The sequence below is a fragment of the Poeciliopsis prolifica genome, unplaced genomic scaffold (assembly GCF_027474105.1).
Source record: "Poeciliopsis prolifica strain line A6 unplaced genomic scaffold, Auburn_PproV2 SCAFFOLD054, whole genome shotgun sequence".
In the NCBI taxonomy this organism is placed as follows: Eukaryota; Metazoa; Chordata; class Actinopteri; order Cyprinodontiformes; family Poeciliidae; genus Poeciliopsis; species Poeciliopsis prolifica.
The window spans coordinates 145,001-164,921 of record NW_026562429.1 but is presented as its reverse complement, the minus strand read 5'-3'; the positions used below and the strand labels follow the sequence as shown (position 1 = coordinate 164,921).

The following is a 19,921-nucleotide window of genomic DNA, read 5'->3' as shown; positions in this document are numbered from 1 at the left end:
TCACATTGCATCTTAGAAGATTTATTTAATTAAGAAAACATCTGATGTTTTAATTTAGTTTTGTTTGTCTGGTTTTAATTTACAATAGCATTTATTTGATTAAGAAAAGTAGCTGGAGATTAAAATCTCCTCTGATTCTATTTCTATAGGAAGACAATTAGTACCATAAAATATGTGACTTTTTTATTTCAGATGTTTTGATGTGAAGTGCTTTGAGTAGATTCATAATGTCAATAAAGAATGGACTGAACTGTAATAGTTTTTGTTATGACTTTTTTGCTTCATATTTTGACTTTAATTTAATTTCACTTTAATTCAGAATTTTGACTTTTCAGAAGTTAAATCAAAACCAGATTTTTATTGTTTTAATGGCCCAAATCTTCCATTCTTCTGGGTGTTATAAAATTCTTTTTAGTCTGTATTAAAACTTTTGGATCAAACATAATTTGAGTTTGCATTATCAACCTGGTAACTGAATCAGTTTTTCTGAGACAAAATTTCAATAAAATATTATATTTCTTTAGTTTATTTCAGTCATGGACGTCCAACAGTAATCAGGACTAACTTTGGCTAGAAATAGTGGAGAACCAAATAAATTTTAAAATCATGGATATGCCAGCAAATGCCAGTTTTAGCAGGTTCTTCCAGTTTTTCAGTAAATCTGAATTTAATTTCTTTGAACAGATTGATACCAAAACTATCTGTAGTATTTCCCTTTTACATAAGTTTTTATTAGAAGAAAACGTATCCATTGTCTTCAGTGAGAGGCTTTTTTATATGAAAACCTTTAAAAATTGCAGTTTTTAAAGCAGTTGTTAATGCCAACAAATGTCCTATCTTTGACAAAGACACGTTGCATTTGTAACTCAAAACAAGTTATTTTAACTTCACTGATTGTAAACACTGTCTGCTACTGATTTTAGATGTTTTTCTTTCAGATTTTTCCTCCAGTAAGTGGTAATTCCCGCGGTCCCTGAACGCGGCGCGGCTCATAGCTGATCTTTGTGCGAAGCGGAGCAGCAGCGGAGAACAGGCTCAGTCCGAACAGAGGAACACAGGGGAGAACAGCGACTCTGTAGGCCACAAAACCCTCTCTACAGCGATTACACAGCCACGGCGACGACCCTAACATGGTAAGAATACGTTTTAAAGACCAGAAGGGAGTTTAGTGTCGCTGTTTTCTGACGGGTTTAGCTAAAAGCTAACTGGCTAGTGCTAAACGGTTAGCGAACTGTTTTCCTGACTCATTATCGACGCTAAGGCTGCCATTTTACACCAGGTACTGTCTGTCCTGGCCGCTGATTTTACCTCAGGGGAGACAGTATCTGTCTATAAAGAAGTATCAGAAAAACTCTTGTTTATCTGAGTGGTTAATATGTGGAAACCCACGGTGTTCCGTGTCTAAAAGCCCGTCCACTCTGCGGCTAGGCTGCCGAGCTAACAGGCTAATACGAAGCAGCTAATGAGACTTAGCAGCAGTGTTGCGTAGCTGGCTCAAACTCCGACCTGAACCCCGGCTGAAGCGTAATCCCTTTAATTGGTTAAATATAAACTGTGTGGCTCCAGAGTTTATTTCCGGTGGCTCGTCGTGACCGGGGAGCCTGACTTTAACAAGGGAAGCCGTCGGCCCGCTGGCGCTTTTTCAGGGTCCTGGAGATCCTGGAAAAGCTTGAAATCCAAAACCTGACAGACAGGAGATGTGGCCAGATATTCCCGAACCTCTGGGCTGGTTCTGCCCACTGATCCCTGCTGATCTGGTTGGAAAAACAACAGAACATCAACGGGGAGACGAATGATCCTGGAGGCCAGTTGGCACCAGGAACTGCTCAGCTGTTTTTTCTTTATTTTCTTTATTTATTTATGATCCAACCTAAAATCTCCAAACTGAACATAAACATAAACTAATGCTCAAGTTTTTTCCTTCCTCTATTTCTATTTGATTTAACTTGTAAAGTGTTAAAGTGAGAGAAAATCTAGACGACTTGAGTCACTGAAAATATATTTTAATACTTTTATCTTAAAAAAGTAATTTAAAAAAGCAATGTGTAGCTTTTAAATGATGCTAAGATGATATGGTTAAACATGAAGACAGCTGCAGTATTTCAAACCTGGGATAGTTGATCTTTATGAATTTACATTGAAACAAGATCTTTTTTTAAATAAACTAATTCTTATGAAAAATGTACATTGGCATATTTCCTATCTGTATTAAATGTTGTCTTTTTATTGATTATAATAAATGTCAGTTATTCGACTCATAATTTTCTGTTTATTCAACCCCTGAGGAATCTTCAAATTAAGTAACTAAACACTTTTTTATCTTTATGTTCCCAAATATGACATCTTGTAAAAGTGTAAAAATATATTTTTTCATTTCTGTTCATCAAATCTTTTCAGAACTGTCCATAGACATAATGGTTTTCATATATTTAATATCTTTTAACTTTTATGCACATGTTTGTTTAAGGGCAAAATTCTGCCATATTTCCAGCATGAATATTTTTATGTGTTACAGCCTGAACTAGGTCAACAAATAACATTGATTTTGAGACATTATTATATTTCTTTGGAGGTTTGGGAGTTAAAAAAAATACTTTTTACTTTTAGGTCCCAAAATAGTACAAGCTATACAGTTGCAATAAAATGTCAAAATTTTTCTTTGTTGCATTTTTATTTTTAACATCAACAATTTAGTTTAGTTCTACAATTTAATATATTAAGATTTAATATTTAATGGAAAACAAACTTTCTGCAGGATAATTTCTTTATGCAACAAATTCATATTTTTGCAGAGACATTTTTGAATTATATTCATAGATTTGGTTATTTTATAAAAGAAAATACAATAATCTTGATATAAATCAATAATGTTTTTTGTCAGACCAAACTTTTAACAATAATCACCAGAAGTCTTTTAACCAGGCAAGCTGATCTCCTTTTGACGGGTTTTATAAACTCTGGCTTATTTTTAAACTGTTAAAAATTGAGATGGTTTTGAAATGTAATAGATGAAATGGATCCATTTGCCCTTTGGCCCGTTTGGGACACCAGTTTCTTCCCTTCGTTCTTCTCGCATGTAAATAAATGAACCACTTCATGTTCACACTGGAGCTCCAGTTTTAATAGCAGACTTTAATAAAAACACTCAATCTCACATTTAGATCTGTATTTGGTCATTGAGACAACATTTCTGTTTTCCCTGCATGGATCAGTCGACTTGTGGAAACAACAGACTATGTCCAGAAATCAAAGCCAAACCCTTTGGCTGATCAATAATATTGATTGTGCTCATATTACCACATTTCCTCAGACTTTAACAGATCAGAATATCATTTTGAAGCGAACTCAGACACAGGTTTGGTTCTGATGAGGCCCGATGGATGAAATGTAAAGTTAGTAGTTTAACACCAAAACACAACAAACCATGTCAATTTAAACTGAAGTTTGACTTGTTGATATAAGTTTAGTTAGATGTTTGTCACCTGGTTTTATATTCATATTTTGGCTCAATTGTGGAGAAACTGTAAAATAATTTCTGCCAGGTCAAATGTCATTAATTCCTCTTTTAAAAGAAAAAAAGGTTTTTCTGTCAAAGAAAAACAAGAATCAGGTTTTCATCTTGGCTTGTGAAAATAAGTGAATGTCTTTGCATTTTAAATTAAATCTTTAGAACCTGAGGAGTGTTTATGATGTGAGCAGGCTCCGGCTCGGTTCCGGGTCCGATTGGATCCGGTGGGGTGGAGTTATTGATCCTCTTTATGTCCATGTTAGTCATCCTACAGGCGGAGACTCTCGGGTCGGGCTGGGATTGTTTTGGCATGAACTCACCAGGAATCGCTGCTGCTCTCTCTCATCCCTCTGTGAAAGTGTCTCCTGTTTGGGTCTCGGCTGGCCGTTTGGATCCCGCTGTGACACCGTCTCATTTTCACATCTGTAATTTCTGCTGAAGACAGAAAGAAACGTGTAAATATTTAAATTGATTTAATGTTGGGTTGGATTGTTGCGCTGCAGAAAGTTTTCCGGTAATCGTTGGAGCGATGTGGACGTTTCCTGGGTGGAAAACGTTTGTTTTGTTTGAGTTTATCTGTATTGACAGTCGTACCTTCTGGTTCATTCTTTCTCTCGTTTAGACGGACTGTGTTGGTTCTGATGCTGGACTGGTTTCGGCCGTATTTAGATCTCCTCTCTGAACTGATTGGTGCGTCTGAACACCTGTAGGAGGTTTCATCAGAGGCGTTTACACTCTGCAGAGCGCTGCAGCATGCTGCTGTGCATCAGACGGCTCATTCAGAACCGGGTCAACACTTTGGACCAGAACCGCTGCATTTACTTGCAACTGATTGGAGGCAGAGAATCTGTCCTTCAGATCAGTGATTAGCATCAATAGTCAGTGATTTGAAGGGGAAGCTTCCAGCCAGGAAGCTTTAATAAAGACGGATGTTGGCTGCAGGAATCGGCTGCTTGTTGTGAACAAACAGACTGACGTCATGGAGCCGTTGAACCAAACGGCCGACAGCCTGAATGTTTTCAACTTCTGTTCGTCTTTGGATCTGGAATGAAACGAGAACATTTCCTCAGCAACGAGACGCTGATCTGCTAAACTTTATCCAGGATGCCTGGCTGGACGTTTGGACACCAGAGCAAAACCCTCAACACCAAACTGGTTCCAGTATCTAACATTTTATTATGTTTTAATATAAAGTGAGCTGTGATCCTGTTACAGAGCCCGGATTAACAGAAACAGTCGGTCACAATGGCAACCGACCATGCTGACTGTTTACATCAGTCTGAACACATTTTCTACTTCCTGTTGGATTTCTACTGATTGGGAAAGTTAAATATGTAGTTTTATAGTTAAAAAGTTAAATTATTTTTATAAATTAAATTTTTTTTCTGTTGCTGAGGGAAACCGGAGCAACTTCCTGTTTGTTGCTTCCTGTCTGGTTTTCTCTGCTCTGCTGCTCTTTAAAGTGATGTGGAAAAAACCAAAGTTTCATTCTGGAGTTTATTTTGTTTCTTGGACTGGAGAAAGTGGTTTACTCAACGGTTTAAACGGTTTCTGTTGTTTTTCTTTCTGTTTTCCTGCTTTTTCTCTTTTTCCGTCCAGTTTATTTTCTCAGTCGTTTATGGAGGAGGGTCTCCAGTAAGAAATCAGACTGGTTGCATCATAAACCCCCTCCCAGAGCTCCCAGAGCTCCCAGAGCTCCCAGTGCTCCCAGTGCTCCCAGTGCTCCCAGAGCTCCCAGTGCTCCCAGTGCTCCCAGTGTGCCGTATAAAGAGTCCGTCCTCTGCATGGCTGCATGTCCTCACCGCTTGCCGTAGACGATGAGCGTTTTGGTCCTGACTCAGCTCAGGTTTGACTCACGTCGGCAACGGCACCGGTTCATTGTCTGGGCTTCCAGGACGAACTGGAACAGAACCAGTACTTCATCTTCCTCCTGATGGCTGGTTGGATCGGGGCCAGGTCCGATTGGATCAGACCTGCTCCGGTTCTGATCGGGACCGGCTCCGGTTCGGTTGTGATCGGGACCGGCTCCGGTTCGGTTGTGATCTGGACCGGCTCCGGTTCTGTTCTGATCGGGGCCGGCTCCGGTTCGGTTCTGATCGGGGCCGGCTCCGGTTCGGTTCTGATCGGGACCGGCTCCGGTTCGGTTCTGATCGGGACCGGCTCCGGTTTGGTTCTGATCGGGACCGGCTCCGGTTCGGTTGTGATCGGGACCGGCTCCGGTTCGGTTGTGATCGGGACCGGCTCCGGTTCGGTTGTGATCGGGACCGGCTCCGGTTCGGTTGTGATCGGGACCGGCTCCGGTTCGGTTGTGATCGGTACCGGCTCCGGTTCGGTTCTGATTGGGACCGGCTCCGGTTCGGTTCCGGCTGCAGACTGTAGGTCTCCTGCTCCAGGTGAGAGCAGCTTGCTGTGAGGAAGTGAGGGACAGGAAGTGGACTAATCTGTGTTAATCTGCGCGGCACCAGAACCAGCAGAGTAAATCCTCTGCTTCCCTCCCAGGTCAGCTGCTGAAGGCCCGGTCCAGGCGGAGGACAGCGCCACCCAGGCGTGCAGAGGGGCACTGCATCCCGTCGCCAAGCTCCGCTGCAGCCGCCAGATGGACTGCCGGCTCTGAACGCGCAGCGAGTCAGGACCCAATCAGCCGCGGAGAGGAGCCAGGAGGGAGCAGGACCGGGTCGGGAGAGGCGAGGCCAGGGGAGCCAGCATGTCGTCCAACCGGACCCAGAACCCCCACGGACTGAAACAGATCGGCCTGGACCAGATATGGGACGACCTGCGGGCGGGCATCCAGCAGGTGTACACGCGGCAGAGCATGGCCAAGTCGCGCTACATGGAGCTCTACACGTATCCTGCATCACCGACCGGCGGCGCCGGCCCGGGTCAGGTCCAACTTCAACACTCAGGGTTTCAGGAAACTGATTTTGAAAACTGTTTAACACCAAAATACTTTATTTCTACAAAGACACCAGAAAAATATAAAATACAAAACTGAAACAGGAGAAATACAGCAGAAATTCACTTTTTCACCCAAATCAATTCAGAAACTAATATTTACAATTTATAGAAATCAATGTTTTTCATCTTCTCCAAGTTCTTCTATTGTTTTCAGTCCAAAATCTGATAAATTGACATTTCCCTGACTAAAAGCAGGTAGTCCTGCATAAGAGCTCTGATTAGTTTGCAGTGAATTGATCCAAAAACAGATTTTTCACGTGTGACAGAAATGATTGAGTTTCTGAAACCTGGTGTTAAATGACAACAGATTTTATTTACCAAACAGTTTTTACCTCCTGCTGTTCATTTGATCTTTCTGAACTGATGTGTTATTTCCTTCACTCTGAAACTATTTCCTAGCACTGTTCAGGGAAAATCAGTCAACCAGGTTGATTCATGAATTGTCAGGGAGCTCAGAAGACGATCGGTAATCAAGCAGGTCCGGATCCAAAGTTCTGCCAGGCAGAGTCAACATGTTTTATTCAGATAAAGGATCCAAATCCCGGGAAACGCTCTGGTTCCCATGCAGCTGTGGGAAACGACTTTCACTTTGGACATGTAACCCAAATATCTTTTTCTGGGACCATAAAGAACTAAACATTTAACAACACAACTAGCAGATGTGACCTTATTGAAATACAAACCCAAATCCTTTTTGTTTTCCCTGAAAGTCGGTCGGCTTTAGGAGTTTTCATTAAACACGTTTCTGAACGATGCTCCTCAGTGCAGCTTGTTCCGGAAACGATTCAGACGGTTTCAAACGTTGGTCTTTATTTCCAGAACATTCCTAAAACGCAGCAGTCGCTTCCCGTACAACTGTCTGGTTTCCCTTTGACTTTATCTTTGTTTTCTGGTCGTCGTATTTCGCTGCTCTGGTTTCAGACAAACCTTCCCTGAATCCTGAGCGGATTCCTTCTGTTCCGGTGAGTCCAGTTCCTTAACGCGGCGCGTTCAGACACGTCTATAACTACTGCACCAGTGTCCCCAGTCCAGCCAGGGGCTCCGTCCCTCCAGCCAAACCCTCCAAGAAGTCCACCACCCCGGGCGGGGCGCAGTTCGTCGGCCTGGAGCTCTACAAGCGGCTCAAGGAGTTCCTGAAGAACTACCTGACCAGCCTGCTGAAGGTCAGTGCCCGTCCGGACCCCCCCGCTCCGCCCCGCGACCCCTGACCCCTGCCCCTGTCCGCAGGACGGCGAGGACCTGATGGACGAGTGCGTGCTGAAGTTCTACACGCAGCAGTGGGAGGACTACCGCTTCTCCAGCAAGGTCCTGAACGGGATCTGCGCCTACCTCAACCGCCACTGGGTCCGGCGGGAGTGTGACGAGGGGCGGAAAGGCATCTACGAGATCTACTCCGTGAGTCGGACCGCTTCCTGTTGGCGCGGCGCTGCTTCCTGCTCACGTCTCCGCTCCCACACACAAGCTGAAACATTCAGACATTTAGTCAGGAAACAGATTTCATGTTGAAAATGTTTGAAATGTGAGAATCTGACCGACTTCCTGCTTCCTGCAGCTGGCTCTGGTGACCTGGAGGGAGTGTTTATTCCGACCTCTAAACAAGCAGGTGTGTTTACTGTCCCTCCCAGCTGCTGGGCATGAAAACTGAAGCACACAGAGTGTGTGTGTGTGTGTGTGTGTGTTTACTCTGCTGGTCGTCACGCTGCAGGTGACGAACGCAGTCCTGAAGCTGATCGAGAGGGAGAGGAACGGCGAGACCATCAACACCCGGCTCATCAGCGGCGTCGTCCAGTCCTACGGTAGGTCCTTGAACGCATCACGGCCTGTCAGTCGCCTCATATCAGCCTTCAGGTCAAACGCAGATGGTTCCTCCTCCACCAATCAGGCTTCAGCTCCTTCACAGTCCGACCTGCTGGTTTAAATTTGATAGTTTTTGGTTCAGCAGCAGAGATGGCTCAGGATGATCCAACCTTTGCAATAAAACTCTTAATTTGTGAAGTTTGACAAGAAATGAAGCTTCTACTGGTGATTATTTATACATAATGTAGCAAAAATGACTCTGGGAACTCAGCAGGATTTACATTCAGAGGAGAAAAAGTTTAATTCAGTTTCAAATCTTTTTAAACTTTGATGGGTTAGAAAAACCAGAACAAGTTCTGATTCAGAGGTTTATGATTCAGGCGCCTAAAATGTGATCTGTGAAAGTTGAAAATAGAAAATAATGTATAAATGTTGAAGATAAAAAAGATTTTTGTTGCAATATCTAGAACAGAGCAGTGGAAACACTGCAGTTAAAACAATATATCAATTTAAACCGTAGAAAAAGTGCGAAAGCATGAAGTTTGTCAGAAATGAAGAGTTGAAGCTGCATTTTGTTACTTTTATTAAAAAAACTTTGTACATATTTTTTAAATCTGTGGACGGATTGATTCAGATAATCTGTGAAAACATGGAGCTGCTCTGCCTGTGCCAACTAGAAACAATCCATGAGAGCCTGGAGGCGGGGCTTAGTGATGTCAATCAGCCTCTGCACCTTGATTCTGCAGCTAGGAGAATGCTAAGGCTAGTTAGCATAGCCACGAATGATGACAGATAAACAGTTTTTCTGCAACATTAAGTTGTTTCTCTGCTATCAGTAGTTTCATCAGCGCGTACATGAGGATGACTAGCAGCAGCAAGACCCGCCTCCTGTCCCTGATTAGTTGGTTTTGGTCCATTTCTCTTGATCTGTTCACAGTTTTGCCTCATAACAAATGAATGTAAAACCATATTTTTTCAATAAAATGACTTACTGCAGCTTTAAGTGTGGTCTGGTTCTGATCCAGTGGAGCTGGGCCTGAACGAGGAGGACGCCTTCGCCAAAGGACCCACGCTGTCCGTCTACAAGGAATACTTCGAGTGCCAGTTCCTGACCGACACGGAGCGCTTCTACACGCGCGAGAGCACCGAGTTCCTGCAGCAGAACCCGGTCACCGAGTACATGAAGAAGGTAAGCGGCCGCCGCCAACCCGCCCCGCCGGGCCGGTTCTGACCGGTCCTGACCGGTTCTGACCCGCAGGCCGAGGCCCGGCTGCTGGAGGAGCAGCGCCGCGTCCAGGTCTACCTGCACGAGTCCACGCAGGACGAGCTGGCCCGCAAGTGTGAGCAGGTTCTGATCGAGAAGCACCTGGAGATCTTCCACACCGAGTTCCAGAACCTGCTGGACGCCGACAAGAACGAAGGTAACCCGGGTTCTGCTCAGAGAGGCGGGGCGGCGACCCGGTTCTGAAGGGTTCTGCTGCTGTGTCCAGATCTGGGCCGGATGTACAACCTGGTGTCGCGGATCACGGACGGGCTGGGCGAGCTGAAGAAGCTGCTGGAGACCCACATCCACAACCAGGGCCTGGCCGCCATCGAGAAGTGTGGCGAGGCGGCGCTCAACGTAAGGCGGCTCGGTTCTGGTTCCGGTTCTGGTTCCGGTTCTGAGCTCCTCCGTCACGCTGACGTGTTTCTGTCCCTCAGGACCCCAAAGTCTACGTCCAAACCACGCTGGACGTCCACAAGAAGTACAACGCGCTGGTCATGTCCGCCTTCAACAACGACGCCGGCTTCGTGGCCGCGCTCGACAAGGTACGGCCTAGTCAAAGCCCCAGCACTCGCTGCATGACTGCACCGGTTGTGCTTGTGATACTGGGACCAGAGGACGGAAATGTGTTATGAAATGTTTCTATTGTTTTGTGCACTTCAATGTTCTCCTGTTTTTCCCATTTTGAAAGAGAAAGTTCCACCCAGAGAAGCAGGAAAGTTTTAGATTTCTGGGGAACCAATCAGTGGTTTTACTGGAAACTTTAGTTTGATGGGTGGAACTGTTGGCAGACGCAGCAGAGGGGGAAGGTTTAGTGTGTAACACAGCCCTCTCTCTCCCCTCCAGGCGTGCGGTCGCTTCATCAACAACAACGCCGTCACCAGGATGGCCCAGTCCTCCAGCAAATCCCCCGAGCTGCTGGCCCGATACTGCGACTCCCTGCTGAAGAAGAGGTGTGTGTGTGTGTGTGTGTGTGTGTGTGGTGTGTGTGGTGTGTGTGTGTGTGTGTGTGTGTGTGAGTGTGAGTGTGAGACACAGGGCTGGGTTATTGATCTATTTATCCATTAAGTCTTTTTAAGGTGTGTATTTTTCCTTGAGTTTGTGTCGTTCATAGTGATGTCAGGGCGGCCATCTTGTTTTTGGGCTTCTGTTTATTTTAGCTTTGAATTGAACTTTATGACAAAATATTAGGAACATTCTATGATTTCATTTTAAATGAACATAAGGTCAAAACAATACATATTGTTGTAATAATAGAAGAATAAATAAGATTTAAATAAAGATTTAATAGAAAGGTTTGCATCTTGTGAAGTTATACTTTGGCATCAGTTTTAGAAATAAGGAAATATCTAATCATCAGTGATTAAGCAAATAGACATTTTGAAGAATGAAAAATGTCAAATCTGAACAACTATTGAACTTTTGATTTCATTGGAGTTTTGTTGTAAATTTGTGATGTTTGTAGCTTTAATACTCAGGTTTACAAAAACAGAAGGAAAGATTGAAATAAAATCCACTTTTTGAGAATATTTTCTGTTCCTTTTGAGAAAAATGAAAAATGCAGGTTAGTTGGTATCAGAAAATCTTTTATTTTGAAGTCTAGGTCAAAGGTGATGACCTCTTGACCTGATGCTCAAAATGTTTCCTGTTTTCAGCTCCAAGAACCCGGAGGAGGCGGAGCTTGAGGACACGCTGAACCAAGTGAGTTTTTGACTGATGGAGGTTCTGACCCGTCCTGACCCGCCTCTTCATCTTCCTCCTCCTCTTCCTCAGATGGTTGTGTTCAAGTACATCGAGGACAAAGACGTTTTCCAGAAGTTTTACGCCAAGATGCTGGCAAAGCGCCTGGTTCACCAGAACAGCGCCAGCGACGACGCCGAGGCCAGCATGATCTCCAAGCTGAAGGTGAGAGCCGACCGGACCGGACCCCAGACCCGCCTCCAGCTCACTGTGTGTGTGTGTGTGTGTTGTGTGCGCAGCAAGCGTGTGGCTTTGAATACACGTCCAAGCTGCAGCGGATGTTCCAGGACATCGGTGTCAGCAAAGACCTCAACGAACAGTTCAAGAAGCACCTCAGCAACTCCGAGCCGCTGGACCGTAAGGCTGCCCGTCTCCCGTCACCACGGTCACCACGGTGACCACGGTCACCATGGTGACCACGGTCACCACGGTGACGAGGTCTCAGCTTCCTGTGTGTCCTGTGTTTCAGTGGACTTCAGCATCCAGGTGCTGAGCTCCGGTCCTGGCCGTTCCAGCAGTCCTGCACCTTCGCTCTGCCTCAGAGGTAAACAGGAAGTCCCTCCTCCTCTTCCTCCCGGCACCTCCATCTCCGTGGTAACGGTGTGGCGTTTGTGTCTGCAGCTGGAGAGGAGCTACCAGCGCTTCACGGCGTTCTACGCCAGCAGGCACAGCGGCAGGAAGCTCACCTGGCTCTACCACCTGTCCAAAGGAGAGCTGGTCACCAACTGCTTCAAGAACAGGTAGGCGGGACTGGACCGGACTGGTACCGGACCGGACTGGGACCGGCACAGGACCGGACGGGCACTGGACCGGACCGGACCGGCACCGGACTGGACTGGGACCGGAACGGCACCGGGGACCGGACTGGACTTTTTATTAGCATCATCTCTGGTCCAGGCTGCAGCCGGAGAGCCGTAAAGTTCCACTAATTATAAAGCTTTGAATCAGTTAGAAATTATGATTCTTTTTTTTTTATTTCCTTCAATTAACTTGTTTAGAGATTTTAATGAGTCTCTAGAACAAACTGTTTGATATTCCAGACCCTCCAGCTGCTACATTTATGACGATTTCTGTCACAAACTTGATGTTTTATAATGTTTCAGGTTTAAATAAAATAGTTTTTAATCATGAAAATTTCATTTTAACTTTCTGGTCTTTTAACCGCTAAATTCCAGTTTCAACAGAAAAGTTTTTTTCTCCATCCAGATTCTTATGGATATTTCATCATATTTTAAAATAGTAACTAGTATTTAACATCATTTCAGCTGTTGGAAAACAATAAGACATGAGAATGTGAAACATTTCACACAAAACCATGAAGATAATCTCTTAAAAAAAATAGAAAAGTGACCAGATTTTTTAAAATTTCAGTTCAAAACTTGATAAAAACTTAAAAACAATCAAATTATTATTAGTAAATTGATGTCAAATCATAAACTGCATCGGCCGCGTCTCAGCCGTTGTCATGGATATGTGTTCTTTTAAATAAAGTTTGGTAGAAGTCTTGCAGTGTCCGACCCGGTTCTGGTTCTGGTTCTGGTTGTAGGTACACCCTGCAGGCCTCCACCTTCCATGGCCATCCTGCTGCAGTACAACACGGAGGACAGTTACACGGTGCAGCAGCTGACCGACAGCACGCAGATCAAAACCGTAAGCAACCCTGCAGAACCTCCAGCTGACTCTGGTTCTGGTTCTGACCCGGCTCTGTGCTTTCAGGACATCCTGGTTCAGGTTCTGCAGATCCTGTTAAAGTCCAAGCTGCTGGTGAGTCGAGCCGAGCCGCCACAGGAGGGCGCCAAACGCAACCGGGCCTCGGTTCTGGTCTCAGGTCCAAACTGTGTCCTCCGCAGGTTCTGGAGGACGAGAACGCCAACGTGGACGAGGTGGAGTTCAAACCGGACACGGTCATCAAGCTGTTCCTGGGATACAAGAAGTCCGTCTCTCATTCATCACCGGTTTATTATTTTATTTCAAATGTTTCTGACACAAACTGAACTAAACAGGAACATCTGGTAGTTTAACTCCAGTCACAGGTTGAGTTTTGTTTTCATTACATATTCAAATAAAATTGTAAATATAGTATTAACTCTGATCCTTTAAATCTGTTAGAAATGATCTGTGATTTTGCTTCAGCCTTAATTTATTCATGTTTTAAGTTCAGATGTTTGTAGAAGTTTAGTTTTCATTTTTAAAAGTTTATAGTTAGAAATTGACCAAATGTGGCTTAAAGCTGCACTTTGTAACTTTTATAATTTTTTACACATTTGTTCAAACTGTCAAAATGTGAGGAGTGAAAAATGAGGCTCCTCCTCTTTCTCCCACTGGAAGCAGCCAATCAGAGCTCAGAGGCGGGGCTTGTCGCTCTGCTACGCTGCAGCTAGCACAGCCTATTATGAATGCTAAGCTAGTTAGCATAGCCACTGAAGGTGGCAGACAGACGGTTTTCCTGTAACGGCTGTTGCTCCATTTGCACCTTTAGCAGTGAGTACATGTGGATGATTGACAGCGCTGAGGTCCGTCTCGTAAACTAATAATCTGGTGACCGTTTTAATAAAAGTTCCTGCAGCTTCCCTTTGGGTCGGCGCTGTTCCCGGCCCGGTTCTGACGGGTTCTGCCGGTTCTGTTCTGCAGCAAGAAGCTGAGGGTGAACATCAACGTGCCGATGAAGACGGAGCAGAAGCAGGAGCAGGAGACGACCCACAAGAACATCGAGGAGGACCGGAAGCTCCTGATCCAGGTCAGCCGACCCGCCGTTCCGCTTCCTGCCGGGCCGCGGGTCTGACCCGTCACAATAAAGCGTTTCCTGTCCGCAGGCCGCCATAGTGAGGATCATGAAGATGAGGAAGGTTCTGAAGCACCAGCAGCTCCTGGCTGAAGTCCTGAACCAGCTGTCGTCCCGGTTCAAACCCAGAGTTCCTGTCATCAAGGTACCGCCGACCCGACCCGAGTTCTGACCCGGGATGGGGTTCTGAGCGTTAAACAGGTTCTGAAATGGACCCGTCTTGACCCAGTTAAGAAAGCTTGAAGGAAAATCCAAACAGCTGCAGATTTAGTCTGGATTAACGTTAATCTAACAATCATTAATTAATCAATTAACTGGATAAAAAATTCTCTTGTTGAATTAGTTTAAAACTATTAATGATCTGAACTTTGCATCCGGTTTTGCTGACGGAGCGCTTTGTCTCCCCTTGTGGCCAGAAATCGACATCCTGATAGAAGGAGTACCTGGAGCGAGTGGACGGAGAGAAGGACACCTACAGCTACCTGGCCTGATCTCATCGCCACGGCCACGACTCCCCTCACTTTGATTTTTATTTGTAACCTTTTGTTTTTTTTATTTGATGTCTGAGTAAATAACGTGTGGATCTGAGGGGCGGAGCCGCCCAACCATGTGACCGCACCGATAAACAGGAAGAGGAGGGTTTGTGCTGCGATGAAGGAAGAAACGCCCTGCTGTCGAGGCTGGGAAACCCCGTGTACTCGCTCGCCCGTCCCCATCGACTCGCCCTCATGTTGTAAATAAGAGACTGTAAGAGGAATGAATCTCTGCATAGTGCAAACGTTCATGAATTAGTCTGAGGCCGCCGCCGCACCCAAAGGTTCTGCATGCTACCACGGCGGCCGCACGGCGAGCCGGGCCGCCGAGCGAGGATCGGACCGGCGCCGGCCGCAGGCAGGAGGCCGGATCCATTACTGAACGGTGGACATTTGTATAGTGTGGTTCATTTTCTAAATGTGTGATAAATAAAAACAAGGAAAGATTTCTCTAACGCCGCCTGACTGAGTCTGTGGGTCAAACGGGTCGGAACCAGAACCAACCCAAAGTTCCTCTGGTTTAAATCCCTTTAATGAGTGCAGCTGCTACACTGCTAGTCAGCTGGCTGAACCACATAAGAGTGACCAGCTGCAGAGAGCCCGACTAACAGCTAATGATTAAATCCTGTTTGGAGGAACTACGGAAGCCCAAGAGCCCCAGTTACATTTAATCACTCAGCAAACCATCAGGTCCAAATGCTTCCCGAAATATTTCGGTTCTGTTGAAATCGGATCATTTCACCCAAACTTTCTTCGGTTTTACCAAACCGGCAACCAGTCGAAGGAAAACGATAAAGTTCAGCTTTGAAGTTTGGACCTGAATGTTATAGAAATAAGGGCTGGTCATAAATACTTGCAGATATTGGACCGGTTCTGATCAGGACCAGTTCAGACATCCGGAACCAAAACTTTGTTTAAACCCAAACGGACAGAAACGGAGCAGAGAAGAACCATTCAGAATATTTTTAATCTGCAGAATCCCAGTAAACATCAAAACAATCAGCACCCGACCCGACCCGACCCGGTTCAGCACCGGCATCAGAACAACCTGAAGTTTAACGAGTCGGGTTCAGAACCCGACCCGGTTCAGCACCGGCGTCAGAAGAACCTGAAGTTTAACGAGTTGGGTTCTGGAACCCGACCCGGTTCAGCACCAGCGACGGGATTCTACAGGAGCCCAGCCGCTTCGGACAGTTCTGGAGGAATGCTGCGGTTCTGGTCGGGTCCGACGTCCAGAACCTCCTGATCCGAAACAGAATCCAACCGTCCATGAAAAACCCAGAAAGATTAAATCCAACGAACCGGGTCAGAACCGGTTCAAACTCGTTGAAAAGGAAACCCTGGCATTGCTGTCGCCATGGTAACAGCCCCTCCCACACATGTTGCTGCACCATCAGCTGGCTTAAAGAATCCATCGCCATGACGACATATTTTAACTATTTCATTTGTACAAAAACAAATCAGAACAATGAAGGTTCTGATAATTCACCTGCTGAGGGTTTGGTTCTGATCCGGTTCTGGTCCAAACCGGTTCAGAACCAAACAGAACTTAAGGGTCCGGTTCCTCATCCCGTCAAGGATCAGAATCCAGATGAACCCGGAAAACTAAAATTGAGCACCAGGTGACAGAACCGGGCCGGTTCCGATCCGTTCTCCAAACAGAATCTTGATAAAACACTAAATGCACAGAACCAGCAGGACTTCTGGTCAGCGGTTCCGGATCAGCACCAGGTCCGGTTGACCCGGCAGGAAGAAGTCATCGGTTCTGTAGAACCCGGACTGAAGCACCATCAGAAGGTCCAGGTAGGGCAGAGCAGAGGAGGTTCTGGTTCCGGGTCGCACCAGAACCAGAACCGGGTTTGCTGGTGTGAAACAATCTGAGCACATTCCCAGTGTTCAGTGTGCGGTTCTGATCCGAAAGTTTAACTGGGTCAGAACCGTTTGGTTTGGCAGTGTCGGGCCCGTCCGGGTCGTGAACAGAACCCTGGAGCTGCTGGTGGAGGAGTTTTGGTCCCGAGTGTGGACTTTTGGTTCCGGTCGGGTCCGAACCGCTTGTTGACGGGAAATAAAATCAACGTAGAGAAAAAGTTTCCTGAAGAGAAGTTTGTTTCGTTTGGGTCTAAGGCGTCCGGGTCAGAACCGCAGGTCCGTTCAGGCGATCTCCATCTCGCGCTCGATGCCGACGTACTTCAGGGCGTCGGCCTGGCTGTACCTGGAGGCGGAGACACATGATGACATCATCAAAACGAGAAGGCAAAATAGAAACTCAGAGGATTAAAACTAAAAGAACTTTTAATAAATAGAAATAAAACCACATGAGGTTTAAAATCAACCTGATATTGATGTGAATGTTCCTGTGAAAGGATTCAGTTAAAATCCAGAACATTCATTAAAAACATCCAAACATTTATTCATGAACGGCAGTGAAGAATAAAAGTTTATGTCAGCCATGTTGGCTCCGTCTGATATTTTATAAAATCTGATTTTTTTCTGCTCACCATCTAAAATCATGGATTTTATGTCAAAATAAGAGATAAAGTCTCCAGTCTATTTGGATGGATTCGTGGGGCGTTTACTGAAATCACGTAAAAATCATTGTTCACCATTCAGAGTGAAGGTTTTCTAATCGGTCAGTAATCATCACCAATCAGTCGTGGGAATATTAGTTTAACATAAAGTAAATATGAGTTTATTATTTATAAATGAAGTTATTATTTCAGTTGCTGGTGATGCTGCTACCGCTGGACAGAGTTTTAGGCTTTTAATTTGAAGGTGCTACTGATCGTGTTGCTCTCTGCCTGCTGTGTAAATATGAGTTTATTTATGTTTCCCATTTAGTTGCTTGGTGTTGGAAGTGAGTTTTGCTGTGGGACAGAACAACGTTTCCTTCAGACGAGCTTTTTCTCGCTACGTGAAGATCCGATATCGTGTGTCGGCCGGTATAAATCCATTTGGGCCGAAGTTCTGCTGACCGACCTGTAGTCGAAGAACAGCTCCTCTCCGGTCTGGATGGCTCTTTTGGCGAAGATCCCGATCCTGTGATCCCCGTTGACCATCATCACTGCAGAGAGTGGACCGAGTTACAGCAGAACCACCAACAGAACCCGTCCACTGCGGTTCTGACCGGCCTACCTTTTGCATAGCAGTTTGGGTTTACAGAGTGATTGGCGAAGCGAATCTTGTTGCCTTTCCTCGTGGCGTCAACAACAAAGTCTGAGGACGAAAGAAACCGGTCAGAGTCAGAGACGACCCGGTCGGTGATGACCCGGTTGGTTCAGAGTCAGTGACGACCCGGTCGGTGACGACCCGGTCGGTTCCGCTGGGTTCTTACCGTTGTTGAGGTTGAAGAGGAAGCTGCACATGTATTTATCGTAAACTTTCCCTCGGCGGTCGGCTTCGTCCTGAGAGATGATCTGCAGGAGACAGAAAGATGAAGAACCTGGACCAAAGTCCAGACCACTGAACACGACCCGTCCGCTCCAGAACCTTCTGAGCCCACAACGACCTCTAATGACCTCCAACCTCAACATGAGGGTCAGAGGTCATCATGGCTGTTCACAGATACTCAGAGACAAAGTGAAAGTTTCTGGGTGTATCAGCATCGTTTCGAAACCAGAACCAGAACTCAGAGTCCAGGTTCTGGTTCTGTGCTGCTGCAGCCTCACCTCTCCACAGTACTCGGAGATGAACTCGTTCTTCTGGACCGGCTCCTTAATGAAGATTCCCCAGCCGGCCACGTCGGACGGCGCCAGCAGCAGGTGCTGCGACCAGAACCACCATTAGGGTCCGATTACATCCTCAGGAGGTTCTGTAGAACCGGGCCTCACCTTCTTGGCTCCGCGCTGGATGGAGCAGTTCTTGCAGGACACGTTCTTGCTGTCCCAGTGGTCGGCGGCGCCGCAGGTCAGGCACAGGTCCGGGTCGCACTCCCGCACCGCCAGGTAGCAGGGGCACTGCTTGGTGTTGCACTGGGCTTTGCACCGGCAACCCGGGAAGCGGTTCTGACCTGTGGAGACGGGACAGCGGCTCAGAACCCGACCCGGCAGAACCGGGCCCGGCAGAACGGGGCCCGGCAGAACGGGGCGTGCGCTTACACTCGGAGCTGCACTGGCAGAACTTCTCGCAGAAGTTCTGCGCGGTGACGCAGGGGCAGGACGAGTCGCAGGGCTGCCGCGGATGGTCACACGGCTGGTAGTTGTACACGTGATTGGACGACCCGTCTGCGGCACAACACACACTCAGCGCTGCGGGTTCTGTCTGGGTTCTGCTGCGGCCCGGCGGAGCGGTTCTGACCTTTCTTCAGCTGGATCTTCCTGCAGTGCGTGGCCCACAGCCGGTGCTTCCTCTTCTTCTTCCTGGGGGCGTGTCCTCGTCCTCGGCCGGCGCCCGGGCGATGATGGCCGACTCTTTGACCCGGAACTCGTAAACCTGGACAGGAAACACGTCAGGGTCCGTTTGCTGCTCTGGTTCTGATGGGCCGGAACGGGTTGTGAAATCGACCACATAATTGGTCTCAAATGTTTGTGCAGCAACAATTTTTCCACTTTACAGATATTAATGAAGTTTCCAGAGGTCAGAGGTCATCAACATCTGAGAAAGAAACTCAAAAACGTGTTGCGGCACAAACTGAGTTGATTGACACCAAACATGTTTCATCTTGATGTGAAGGTTCTGGTGGCCTCACCTGTCTGCAGGTCTTGGTTCCGATGAGGCGGGCGATGGCGCAGAAGTTGTCGTAGTACGTCCCGATCAGGACCCGGAAGAGGGACGCCTCGGCGCCGGTCCAGTCCACAGCTTCCGGGTCGCAGGTCAGCTTCATCTTCACCGGCGTCTGGCAGCGAGAGTTCCCCTCTGCAGACAGAACCGGGTTTACCTTCTACTGACACCGACCAGCAACGCTCAGAGTAACGGAGTCAATCGAACGCATCGCTGGCAGAATCAACTGTTAATATTATTAATACCTGATTTATAAACTTAACCAGGATCTGATTTTATTTTCCTTTTGTTGCTGTTTTACCAAAAGATGATCATTTATAATGTCAGAACCAGATTCCAGCTGAAGAAATAAAACAACGTTCAAAAGAAAAAGGCAAGGAAATATTATAAAATAAATCCATAAATAAGTCCTGACATAATAAAGTAAATCTTCATTTCTTGTTGATCTGACTGAAGTCCAGGCGTCGCCTGACCTGAGCTGCTGGTCGTCTCGTCCTTCTTGTCCTCGTCGTCCTTCTCGTTTTCTCGCTCGTCGTCTTTGCTCCCCTCGCGGTCGCTGTCCGTGTCTTTGGTTTCCGAGGAAACGGTGGGCGTGCCGGGCCGGCTGCTGCTGTTGGGCAGTCGCC

At 46.5% G+C, this 19,921-nt stretch overlaps 1 protein-coding gene and 1 pseudogene across 1 annotated transcript in view; one reads left to right on the top strand and one right to left on the bottom strand.

Moving 5' to 3' along the window:
- Window positions 1-1,001: 1,001 nt before the first annotated feature.
- LOC129378962 (cullin-1-like) lies at window positions 1,002-14,743 on the top strand (annotated as a pseudogene).
- A 784-nt stretch (window positions 14,744-15,527) lies between these two features.
- The window catches only part of LOC129378965 (histone-lysine N-methyltransferase EZH2-like), a 13,602-nt gene continuing 9,208 nt past the window's right edge, over window positions 15,528-19,921 (bottom strand). Inside the window, 11 exon segments of the mRNA XM_055059472.1 lie at window positions 15,528-16,791; window positions 17,556-17,640; window positions 17,712-17,792; window positions 17,911-17,992; window positions 18,245-18,340; window positions 18,407-18,585; window positions 18,674-18,799; window positions 18,873-18,935; window positions 18,938-19,007; window positions 19,264-19,430; window positions 19,769-19,921. The exon segment at window positions 19,769-19,921 is cut by the window's right edge and continues 79 nt beyond it. Of these exon segments, the coding sequence (XP_054915447.1) occupies window positions 16,731-16,791; window positions 17,556-17,640; window positions 17,712-17,792; window positions 17,911-17,992; window positions 18,245-18,340; window positions 18,407-18,585; window positions 18,674-18,799; window positions 18,873-18,935; window positions 18,938-19,007; window positions 19,264-19,430; window positions 19,769-19,921 (1,163 nt within the window). The 3' untranslated portion in view covers window positions 15,528-16,730.